The following is a 12558-nucleotide window of genomic DNA, read 5'->3' as shown; positions in this document are numbered from 1 at the left end:
CTAAACCATCTCCCAACGTTTTAGGATCAAAAGGATACTGTATGTGGTGGTATTTTATGGTGCTTAAGAAGGAAGGACCTTGGAATTAGAATGACTAAAACCAAATTCCCATTCTGGCCCTTACTACAGGCATGGTGACCTTACTTAGTCCTCAAAGCCTCATTTTTTCATTGCAAAAATGGGAATAACTGTAACTATGTCATTAAAGATCATAGTTTTATAAAACAGAATAACACATGGCAGGGATTCAACAAATTGTAGTTATGCAAAAGTATTTTATGAGCTTGTAAACAGGTATAAAATATAAGATTGATAATTGTTATCATTATTTCATTCAAGTACTAAGATGGAAGTTAACTCTAAAAAATTATTCTTAATGTGCAAAAAATGACATTTATGATTCAGCCTAATTTTTCTCTTCATCTCATTCTTCTGTTTTGGGAAAAGATGTGCATTTATTTCATAGCATGTATTGCATTTTCTTCATAACAAGACGTTAAAATTGCTAATGATAATTATGACACAGAGAAATCCCTCTTGCAGTAAAGAATGCTGTGTAATTCTAAGAAGTCTTGTCACGAGCAGAGGTGACCAATTTAAAGAAAGACATTATGTACAAATGTTTAAATTGTATTATTGTAGTTCATGAGCAAAGTTCATGCTCTAATTTAGTTGCCTGATTCTGCACCTTACCAAAACAATATTACCGTTGTCTTAAATTAACTTTGCCTCAGTAAAACTTACAGAATTGGGTCGTATTAGAAATTTAAATCTGATTTTTGCAAGAATAAGTTTGAGATAAATGATACTAGGATATTTTAAATGTCATAGTTCTATGCAAAATCAAGTATATCTTAGGAATATGGTTTTGACTTTTCAAGAAAATGATGTGCTTTTTAAGTAGCTCTCTATATATTTTATAATTATAATAATACATTTCACTTTTTAAAAAATTGATTCTAAGTCTCTAGTGAGATATTCTATCTTTTTATTTTCGGGAAGATAATATTGTTAATTTAAAGACCTTGGCAGCTAACACCAGATTTGGTATCTAATCTAGGCCTGTATCTATTGTCTGTTTTAATGTCTTGGTTTTGGTTCTAGTATTTTGGTGTTCCAAGTTTTAAAAAAGTAATATTGTTTATCTTTTTTAAAAACATAAAGACTCCAAATGGTGTTATTTTTCCCCATAGAGAGTATGTCTTTCCCTCTGGCAGGCAGAAAAGCTGACAGCCAGAATGAAGTGCCTTGGAGCCAGCCCAGCTGACGTCTAGAGGAGCCGAGGCTGTCTTTCACCCATGTGCCTGCACATATAGAAGATTTGTGAACAAAATAAATGTTATCTTTCTTTTAACACATTATGTGTAGGGGTAGTTTCTGTTATATAGAAATTGATAATACAAACAATCAGCAACAAATAAATAGAACATATACATTTTTTGAAAAGCTTTTTTATAGAACATACAACTATTAATGTCTAGGAATAAAGCAAAATATTAAGATAACTCTAAATTATTAAAATTTCCTCCAAGTTAGTCTGTAGATCCATTGCAATTTCTATCAATATACACAGTTGTTCTGTAGAAATTATCAAGCTGATTCTAGAAGTTAAAGATATATTTATTTCATAAAGGCAATCTTTATGGGCAAGAACAAAGCCTGAACATTTATGCTACTATGTATCAGTATTTCTACATAAATCTCTAGGGATTAAGACTGTTAGATGTTTTTTTTCAGTGCCATGATGGAAAAAAATAGATAAATGTAACATAATAGAGCATCCAGAAATGAACAATGTATGCACGGTCACCTATTTACATCTAAGGTGACATCACCTTATCATTGGAATAAGGATGGCCTTTTTAAATAAAATGTTTTGAGTTCATTGGGTATCCTTTTGGAAAACATTAGTTTTGTACCCTACCTAACACCATAAATAAACATTAACTCCAGATAAGTCATAGCCTGAATAGGAAAGGTAGAAAAAAGAAAACTTCTACAAAAGAACATAGAATATCTTTATAACCTTGGTGTAGGTAAAGATTTCTTAAACAGGACAGAAAATAATGAAGTGAAAACTGATAGGTTAGATTATATTAAAATTAAAAAAATCTGTTCATTAAACAAAATCACAAAAAGACTGAAAAGACTCATATCCAAAACTTTTATATTTACTGTAAATATATATGTATTATTATATATTGATACATATATATCAAAAGACTCTAATCCATAATATATTTTAAAACCTTTCACATTAATAAAGTAAACAGACAACCTAATAAACTAATGAACAAGGAATTTCAACAGGCGCTTCACATAACAGAAAAAAAAGATAAATAAGACTCGAAATGGGACTCAGCTTTATTAGTTATCAGCAAAATGTAAATTAAAATTACAATGTAAATTACTATACATCCAAAAGAATGATGAAGTTTTAAAAAGGCAGACAATATCAAATATTCATAAAATGTGAGAAAAAAATTGAATTATCGTAACTGCCCTAGCAAAGTTCATACAAATAACCTGGATAAAACATTTGGCAATATCTACAAAGGTAACTCCTTGTCTACCCTATGACTTAGCAATTCCATTCCTTGTTAAACACCCAACAAAATTAGGTATACATTTCTCCAAAATGAAAATAACCTAAGTATCCATCAGTGCTATAGTGCATAATTGTGGTATATTCACACCATGGGAAACTACATGCATCTCATAGACAAAATATTGGGAGAAAGTGGCCGAACACAAATGAGTACCTATTGTGTGATTCCACTAATCTCAGTTTCACATTTTCTATATGTATGTTATAGTTCAATAACAAATTCTAAAGACACAAAGAATATTCCTGCTTCTGATTCTGAGGTTGCTCATTTACCCTGCTATTTCAGAAGGTCTTGACCCTAATGATTTTACATAAAGATTTTATTTTCTCATATTTGACACAAATTGAATCACAGTTTAAGTAAATTTGAGGTGAGAGGTACTGGTTGAAATTTGTAAATAAAACAACGAAGCATTTCTCTAATTTTGTTTTATCTTCTGTTTATGTCCATTTTTGAATGACTATAATTGATTGTTTTATCTTTCAGTGTTTTTGAAGCATTACTCAATCACAATAGGTGGTTATTATACCCATTTTATAGTTGAGCAATTTACTCTTATGGACATTAATGACCTTTCTCAATTTTACAGGAGTAGAAAGTTAAAGAATTTTGCATCAAGCCCAGTTTTTATCACTGTGAAACTAGAGTTTGTTGCCACTGACAAAGACATATTCAAAGACATAGGCCTTTGAAATTTAATTTTTATTTGAATATTTCTATTAATATAGTATGCCCACAAGTGTAATAATAAAAATAACTTATGTATTCAGCACCATGTATTTTATAAAGTACTTTTGTTTAAAGAGCTACTCCCCCCCCAGAAAAGTCAATCATTTTGTTTCTTAAAAATTTTTTTGCAATTTTTTAAAAATTAAATTCACATTCTTCAATATGTCATATATTTTATAGTATTCATGATATTAAAATTTGTCAACTCTAGATTAGGTTGCCTTTGATTGCCTGAGTTCAGGTAATTAGTAAACTGTCTGATATAATATGTAGCATAATTAATATAACTTAATAGAAAGTAATTTTTAAACCCTGATGTACTTCTCAGAATTACAGTAATGAAATTAGTATCTAAAGGTCACAACAATGTCATTTTTGGAAAGCATTCATTCAGGAATGAATTAAGCATGAGTCATATTTTCTCATATGATTGATTCCAAAACATAAAATAAGAATTTTTTTTAAAGCTGATTTATACATTAATGTTCATATAGTGTTGGTATTTAATTTTGGTAAATAAATTTATCTTACAATCTCTAAATTCAAGGAAAAATTCTTAGAAGGGTAAATCATTGGAATGTATTTGTGTGAAGTTATCAAAATAATAGAAAAGCAGAGTTTGAATAAAGTTGTAAATTTACTTTTATCCTAAGTTAAATTGAAATGAATTAATAATTCATGTTTTACATGTTTAAGGAACAACTAGCTGGTGTCATAATGATGATAGTAATAAACTGAAAGATCACTGTGTGCATTCTGAATCATAAAGATAATCAATTATTTGTGTATATTTTAAATTTTATCTTCATTGTATTATTTTCTGTCTGCAAAAATTGTTAATCTGATTATTACCACCAAATAGTAGCAAATAACAGTGAAATATTATTTCATATTTTAAGCTTTAGGATGCAATCTTAGAACCGACAACAGTTGTTTATTTGTTTGTTTTTAATAGTAATGATTATATCAGATCATTTCCCAGCCTGTTGATTTTACAGGATTAAAAAAACAAAACAACAATATGTAATAATGTAAAATTTCATTATAATATTATAATATTATTCTCTTCCATTCTGGACATCCTCAAAATTTAAACATCAAATATGCTGGCATTTTTTCCTTTCCTTTTCTTTATTTCCATTTTTGTAAATTTATGAAAGAAACATTTTCTAAGAAATTTAATAACATAAACAAGATAGCTGAATTTATAACAAAACAGCTGTTATCATAACTAAAATACACAAAGAAAAATGACACAGTAATGATTATTATGCATCTAAATTTTTCTTGGGCATGCCCAAAATTCAAGAAAAAATATTCACTGGTATGTCTAGGAGAGACTTCAACATTTTTTATCCCTATACAGTTTCTTGCCCAGTTATGCAAATTTCTTTTTTTTTTGGAGAATCACATGAATCTCATTCATCACTTTTTTATTTTATTTTTATTTATTTTATTTTTTTCCCCCAAAGCCCCAGTAGACAGTTGTATGTCATAGTTGCACATCCTTCTGGTTGCTGTACGTGGGACATGGCCTCAGCATGGCCGGAGAAGCAGTGCGTTGGTGCGCGCCTGGGATCCGAACCGGGCCGCCAGTAGCGGAGCACGCGCACTTAACTGCTAAGCCACAGGGCCGGCCCCTATGCAAATTTCTGAGTTTGCAGTATCCTTCCAAGGGTAAAACGGCTTTTTGCCATTATGTGTTCTTAAATATTTTAGTAGTGCTACTATATACAAAGGATTTACTACTTATAAATTATTGTCTTTCCTGAAACGGGGTTTAATGGAATATGTTAGGATTGTTAGCAATTGTGTGTATTGATCATTTGAAAAAAATAATGTTGGTTTCTTAATAGTCCAAATATTGATTCCATTGCATACACCTATTAATCTATAACAATTAAGTTTTAATATCACCTAAATATTTCTAAATTAGGGATATAATGATGAAAATGATTAATCAGTTCATTAGAAGAAAGGTGGAAATAAGTTCTGAATTGAAATAACTGTGAAATCTATGAAGTTTTTGTTTAAATGATTAGAATATAAGGGTTTAAGTTAGGAAAACATAGATTCTTCTTGAAGTTTCAATGACCTTATATCATTTAAGAATATGAAAATGAATATGAAATATGGAGATATGTATTCCTTTCTCTGTGTAATATTAAATTTTTGTGACATTTCTATAATGAAATCAAAGTTTATGTCTAGCAATTCTCACATTATGCAATTTATTTTTATAAGTGGAATGAGCTAGTTTATTTTAAAAATCTAAGAAACATGAAAATATATTTCAGTTTTTAAGGATTACAGTAGAGAAAATAGAGTTTAATAAAATGCTAGTACTTACCTACTTCCAAATATTACCTATCACTTTCTTTTATCATTTTTTAACTATCCTTTCAGGAAGAGAGATTAACATTTTAGAATAATACTTTTTAGAAAATTGTATTGTTTTCTCACTAGGAAATATATCTCCTAAAGAAATATTTCTCCTTTTGTAGCAAAATTCCCCGAACAATGAACTATACACAGTTTCTCCAATTTTTTTCCTGGTCTTTCTTAAATCTCCTCTCCATTAAAAACTCAATATAACATGACAACCAAAACTGAAACGATTTTGATAGTTTTACCAGTGCTTCCCATTTTCATAATCTAATGGATAATTTTCAGTCCTCATTTAACTTGACCAGACAGCGGGATTTGACATGGTCAATCCTCCTCTTTTCTTTGACATTTGATTCCCAGACCTCATTTTCTTTGGGAGTTCACTTGTGTTCTAAGGCCATGGTTGATCAATTCTTGTCCTCTTCTCCTCTCTATCAGTACTCACTCCCTCAGCGATCTCGAGTAGTATTCTGGCTTTAAATTCAATCCACCTGTCAAACTCCCTAAAATTTATATCTTCAATCTAGACCTCTCTGAAACACCAGATTCATAGTCCAAATGTCTCTTTAATATCTTCACTTTTGTGCTCAGTAGACATTCCATGTTGCTCAAATCCAAAACTAGTCTTCTGATCTTTTTCAAACCTGCTCTACTCACAGCCTTCCACATCTCAGTATTGATTATCAAAGTACTTGGTATCTTTCTTGATCCTACTCTTTTATCATTTCCCAGGTAGATGGGATGTACTCAGCATTGGGCAACATTTCACCATCTCCACTGTAAACACCCTGGGGCAAGCTACTGACCCCTCTTCTCACATGCATAACTGCAACAGTCTTCTGATTGATCTCCTTACTTCTAACCTTGCTCCCCTAAAATCTCATCATGTAGCATGTGTAGTGAACCTTTTTAAATTATTTATTTATTTATTTTTTAAATACAAATTGTATATATTTAAGGCGTGCAGCATGATTTGATATACATATACATAGTGAAATGGTTACTACAGTCAAGCTGATTACATATCCATCTGCTCACATAGTTACCTTAATTTTTTTTTTTTATGGTTAGAGCACCTGAAATCTACTCTCAGCGAATTTCCAGTATTCAATATGGTATTATTAACTGTAATCATCATGCTATACATTTGATCTCTAGACTTATTCCAACTTATTCAAACTGCAACTTTGTACCCCTTGACCAACACCTTCCCATTTCCCCCATCTCTCTACTCCCATAACCACTGTTCTACTCTAGGCTTTAACATATTTGACTTTTTTAGATTCTGTGTGTAAAAGTGAGATCATGCAGTTTTTTTTTCAGTGTCTAGCTTATTTCACTTAGCATAACGTCCCCCAGTTTCATCCATGTTCTTGCAAATAGCAGTATCTCTTTTTTTAATGGCTGAATTATATACATATATTTGATATATATATATATATTACAATTTCTTTATTCATACAGCTGTTGATGGACACCTTGGTTGTTTCCATATCTTGGCTACTGTGAAAAATGCTACAATGTACATGGGAATGAAGATATCTCTTCAAGGTACTGATTGATTTCCTTTGGATACATAACCACAGAGGGATTGGACTTTAAAAACGTAAGTCAGATCATGTCTTTCCTCTGGCTCCCTATTTTATTCAGAGTAAAACCAAAAACATTGCAATCTCTACATGGTCCTATGTGTTCTGTCCTTTCCAGTTCCTTCTTTGACATCATTTTTTTATTTCGCTCATCTCCAGCCAGACTTCCTTCTTGCTGTCATAGCATATCAAGCACAATTCGACATTTTCATTGTTGTCCAGAAATATCTTCCAACAGACCTCTGTGTGATCAACTACTCAACTTCTTTAAATCTTCTCAATGTGAACTGCCCTGCTCTCTGTGCTTAAAATTGCAAACTACCCCTCCTAGCCTGTGGCATTCTTACTCTGCCTTTTCTTCTTTCCATAGCACTTGTTACCTTCTAAAATATTATATAGTTTGCCCTTTTACTGTATTTATTGTTTATTTTCTGTCTCCTTGACATCTAGAATATGAGCTTCCCAAAGGCAGGGAGCTTTGTCTACTCTGTGCACCTAAGATGAAACAAGCACATAGTAGACTCTCCAAAAAATATTTGTTGAATGAGTGCATATCAGAAGTGAAATCAAAGGATAAATGGCTATATTCTGATATGCCATTCAAAGCTGTTGAGTATGTCATGCTTAACATAAAATGCATCGAAAAGTGTTTTATAAAAGTATGAAAATTAGTGAGCACTTCATACCTGGCCCATGAAAGCTATCCACATCTACACCCCTCTGGCTAACAGGATTGGATACAATCACCAGGACAACCCAGGAAGGCGCATGTTGAAGACTGCAGAGCTTCCACCTGCTTAAGTTTCTAATCTCTACTCTAAGGTGGATATCATAGAATCCCTTCTGATAGGAAGTTAAGAAGGAGTCTAGGGATATGATGTCAACAAGATGGCAAAATAAAAGTTCTCAACACACACATAAAAAGATAATAATGTGAGGTGACGGATGTGTTAACTAACCTATTGTGGTAACATTTTGCAGTATATATGTGTATCAAATCATCATGTTGTTATTTAAAATTATACAATTTTATATGTCAATAATATCTCAATAAGCTTGAAAAAGGAAATTAGACAGCAAATATTGGTAAACATAATTATATAAGAAACAGAAATGAAGTTTTCTCTTAGTAAATAAATTTTAAGACTGTAAAGGTTACACATGCCTGTCACCTTTCTGTGTTTAGCATATAAAAGATAATTGATATACAGTCATTAAATTAACATATTACTTCTTGCCCATTGCCTTTCATAGAAAACTTCTACTCCTGTACCCTTCTAGCCAAGCTTCCACGGTGATAGTGTTGTCTTTTTTAAATGTAAATGCAATATACTGTCTATTGCTTAAATATCTGCAACAGATTATTATTATAAATATCATATGCTTGAATAGGGCATGTATGTTCCATTACAATTTAGATTTTCGTATTTTATCATCCAGTCTCTTCCCAAGTGTTTTAAACATATGATATCCAAATGAATTGTCTAGAACTTTTGCTTCTGGGCATAATGCGAAGCTTCTATTAGGCTAATGCTCTAATGAGGAAAAAGTAGAAAAGACATCTCTGAAGTCACCAGAGAGCTGCTGAGACAAAAATGTTCTGAAGGTCAAGATTGTAGAAAGATAGGAATAACAGAGTATGAGTTGAGATTCTGCAAGCAAATTTTCTTTCTGGCCATTTATCTATTCTTGGAGAAGGAGAGATACTGAGAATATCAGATAGTTACAGCCATGTAACTGACAAACCAGAAGTTTTGGCAGTCTCATAGAGCTGGAGATGCAAAGAATGGAATTTGGCACTACCAAGGTAGACAGGACTTGAAGGGTCCAATATTCCAGTGAGAAGGGAGATGAAGGGGAAGTGAGCCCTACCCTCAGCAGTTTCCCCTACAAGGCTTTTACAGAATTGGTAACTCTGCAAAACTAAGCAGAATATTGCTGAAACAGGTGGTAGTTGACAGCAGTCTTATAGTAACAAGGAGACGAATGTTGGAATTCAGAACCTTCCAAGGAAGAGAAACCCCAGCAAACTCCCTAGACACTGAGGTAGGACCCCAGGGGTACTACACATGGGTGGGCAGAGCTTAACAAAAACTCCAGCCCCAGCATCCAGTCAGCTCAACCTCTAATGAGATTAAGATGCTCTATTCCTAGCCTATTTGTCTACCAGAGAAGAAGATTCAGACCTTCTTAAAAGAAGATGATAACATGTGTGAAATTCTATCAAAAATTACTCTGCAGAACAAGAATCAGAACCAAGAGGCAAGGCTACTGACAGAGGACCCAAATAATTGGATTACATGTCACAGATTTGAAGCACTTGATATACATAGCTTCAAAAAGGACATGACAAGATGGAGAATTTCGCTAGAGAATTGCATTACATATTTAAAAACAGAATAAAAGAAAAAATCTAAAACTGACAAATACAACAATTAAGAATTCAATATATAATAGTATATGGAAAGAGTATATTTTCCAATAGTATATGGAAAATAGTATATCGGAAAAGAGGATTAGCTAATTAAAAGAAATGTCAATAGAAACATCCAATTTGAATTATAGAGAGCAAAACAGATGGAAAAGAGAGAGAAAAGAGTGTCAGAAACATTGGGACGCAGTGAAAAGTTCTAATATACCAAGAATTGAAGTCTCAGAGAGAGAGAAAACGGGATCAATGTAATATTTGGAGAGAAGAAGTTTAATAATTTCTCACATACATAGCCACCCCAATTCCTATCCTGTTCAAATCATAAACTTTTTCTTTTCACCTGTCCTAATAGTGCTTTGTTCTTATTCATAACTGTTTTTACCACCAGATGATGCAGTTATTTATACATCCATAATACTTAGCTCCAGAAATTCTTAAAACTTCCTTGTACTTGACTAAATAAATGTTTAAAGACATACTCTGTAGCACAGATTTCTCTATCATTATATGCTTCTTTTGCTATTAATGTTAATATTTCAGTCCATTAATACCTCTCTCAGGTAGTTGGGTGGAGGAACATACAGATAAAGACTCTGTGTTAAATATCAATTGACTGAATTTGAGAAGTCATTTAATAAGTATTTGTTGAGGAGAATTAGAAAATTATAGTGGAAATGAAATCCTTTGGGTGCGAGAGAAATAGCATATGTTTTGAACTTACCTCTTTGCAGTAGGGGGCAGCACGATACTCCTTTGATTTCCAATTGCCAATATATGAACTTTGAGATTCTCTTATTGTTATAGACTTTCATAAAAGTTATGGTTTTATGTCATTAAAGCTGAAAGAGACATTAAAATTAAAAGTAAAGTACAATTTTCCTCTTTCATCATTTAACAGTTTGTAAATACTATCAACAATATCATGATTTTGACAGCAATGCCTGTGGTAGACTTTCAAAGGGAAATGAGGACAATACGCTGTTTTGCCTTTAAAGCCTTAAAAAACCATAATATGGTTAAGAATGTTCGAACTTAAATCCACTCTCAATGCAATTGAATCAGGGAACAGGAAAGAATAGCCTTTGTCTTCTCTGTCTTGCAGAAAATTGTCCTTATACTTACCAGACCGTTGGGTCAAGTGTGAAGGTAAGCCAATGGTGCATCTTTGGTTTATAAACAATTCTAACAGATGCAATCACTAAAGTTGTTATGACCATGTACCCAGAATGAAAGGGCATTTGGCACATCCTACATAATTGATTTTAAAACTGATTTAAAACTGCATGATCCTTGCTTTTAAATTTTGAAATCCCGAAGCCATAAACAAAAGATTTCTGTTAACACTAAAGATTCTAATTTGTGGTATAAGTCTCTGACACACAAAGCAGACAATTTTGTCCTTGTTAAGCATAAATTGGAAAGAGCAGGAGCAAAATTGATTATTAATTGCCCTGACAGTAGTAGAACAAAATTAATAATGTTACAGCATCTACACTGGGTTCAGTTGTTTCTTAAACAATGCAGAAAAATCACATGAACTATAATCAATTTTACCTGAATTAGAAGATATTACTGGCAATTAATGGCCATATAACTTTGAAATCAATGAGGTCTGCCAAAAGAAATTATGGACTCTACACTATTTTAACAATTTAGGTAATTTGGCTCAAGATTATTATGAAAAGGAACTTGGGAAATTGTAAGATGATGAAATGATGTAAGAACAAGGAGCAGGAATTTGAGAATGCTATACCTGATATATGATTTGTTTCTACTAGAAATAAATATGTTTTTGCTGTATTATTAGAAGTATATAACATATGTAACACTGTTATTATATTTGCAAATATTTAAAAAATAACTGATCTTAATAGGTCTATCATAATATTTCTATTTATAATTTACAATGTTTCATTATATTTCCATTTCTATCACAATATGATAGAAATGAGTTTTCATTTATTAGATTTACTATAGCATCTTGTCATAACTGCAACATTTTCACAGCATGACTATTCCCTCTGCATCAACAGTGTTCATAAGAACTACTAAGGAAGGCCTAAGTTAGGTATAGGATTTAATACCAAAATATTTCAAAAATGAAATAGTAAATATTTCATCCATTCTAAATTTAACACAAAACATGGCCATTTAGGGCCGGCCCCGTGGCTTAGCGGTTAAGTGCGGGCACTCCGCTACTGGCGGCCTGGGTTCGGACCCTGGGCACGCACCAAGGCACCGCTTCTCTGGCCATGCTGAGGCCGCGTCCCACATACAGCAACTAGAAGGATGTGCAGCTATGATGTACAGCTATCTACTGGGGCTTTGGGGGAAAAAATAAATAAATAAAATTATAAAAAAAACAAAACAAAACAAAAAAAACATGGCCATTTATATATTTCTTTAAGCTTTTTTCTCATTAGTTAAATAAAAACGTTGTTATTTATTTCATTATTTGTCTGCATTTCAGATTGAAAGTCATGATTTTAGGCTTAGATCTAGAACATTCAATTAAACTGTCATAAAGCGTGTGCATGCCATTAGGCTTACAAGTTAAAACTAATTTACATGAAGTGGAAATTTCTTTTAGGCTAGATGTCGAAATCACGAGTCTGTGTCGATTTATCACTTTCCACGTAAAATCAAGCATCTGATCCACTTGTAATACTGATTGTCCTACACTCCTGTCCCCTGGATGAAAGAGATCTTATGGAACCTTTTCCAAAACATATCCTTGTGAATGCAGAGACCAAGCTTTTACTTCAAGTAGTCAAATAAGTAATAAAATGTCCTTTGGGAAGGGTGACACTGA

The 12558-nt window shown here is 32.2% G+C and overlaps 2 protein-coding genes across 17 annotated transcripts in view; one reads left to right on the top strand and one right to left on the bottom strand.

The window, feature by feature from the left end:
- The window catches only part of LOC147914398 (uncharacterized), a 918190-nt gene that overhangs the window by 715506 nt on the left and 190126 nt on the right, over nt 1-12558 (bottom strand). The window lies entirely within an intron of this gene.
- LOC147914399 (uncharacterized) overlaps nt 1-12558 on the top strand; it is a 56995-nt gene that overhangs the window by 11911 nt on the left and 32526 nt on the right. For 9 of the 16 annotated variants that reach the window (XR_015555443.1, XR_015555444.1, XR_015555445.1 and 6 more), the window contains exons 2-3: nt 7191-7277; nt 10849-10892. The exons of 3 other annotated variants lie outside the window; for them this stretch is intronic. Coding sequence is in view for 5 of the 13 variants with exons in the window: in XM_087444578.1 (XP_087300704.1) it covers nt 7191-7277; nt 10849-10892 (131 nt within the window). In the remaining 8 variants the exon portion in view is untranslated. Of the gene's footprint in view, nt 1-7190; nt 7333-10848; nt 10893-12558 lie in introns of all 16 variants that reach the window. 4 more of the 16 variants (XR_015555447.1, XR_015555448.1, XR_015555446.1 and 1 more) reach the window with 3 other exon arrangements.

This window comes from Ceratotherium simum, chromosome 20 (genome assembly GCF_057802395.1).
Source record: "Ceratotherium simum simum isolate JZ-2026a chromosome 20, ASM5780239v1, whole genome shotgun sequence".
NCBI classification, from domain to species: domain Eukaryota; kingdom Metazoa; phylum Chordata; class Mammalia; order Perissodactyla; family Rhinocerotidae; genus Ceratotherium; species Ceratotherium simum.
The sequence above is the reverse complement of the archived record's forward strand: the minus strand, read 5'-3'. Positions and strand labels throughout refer to the sequence as shown.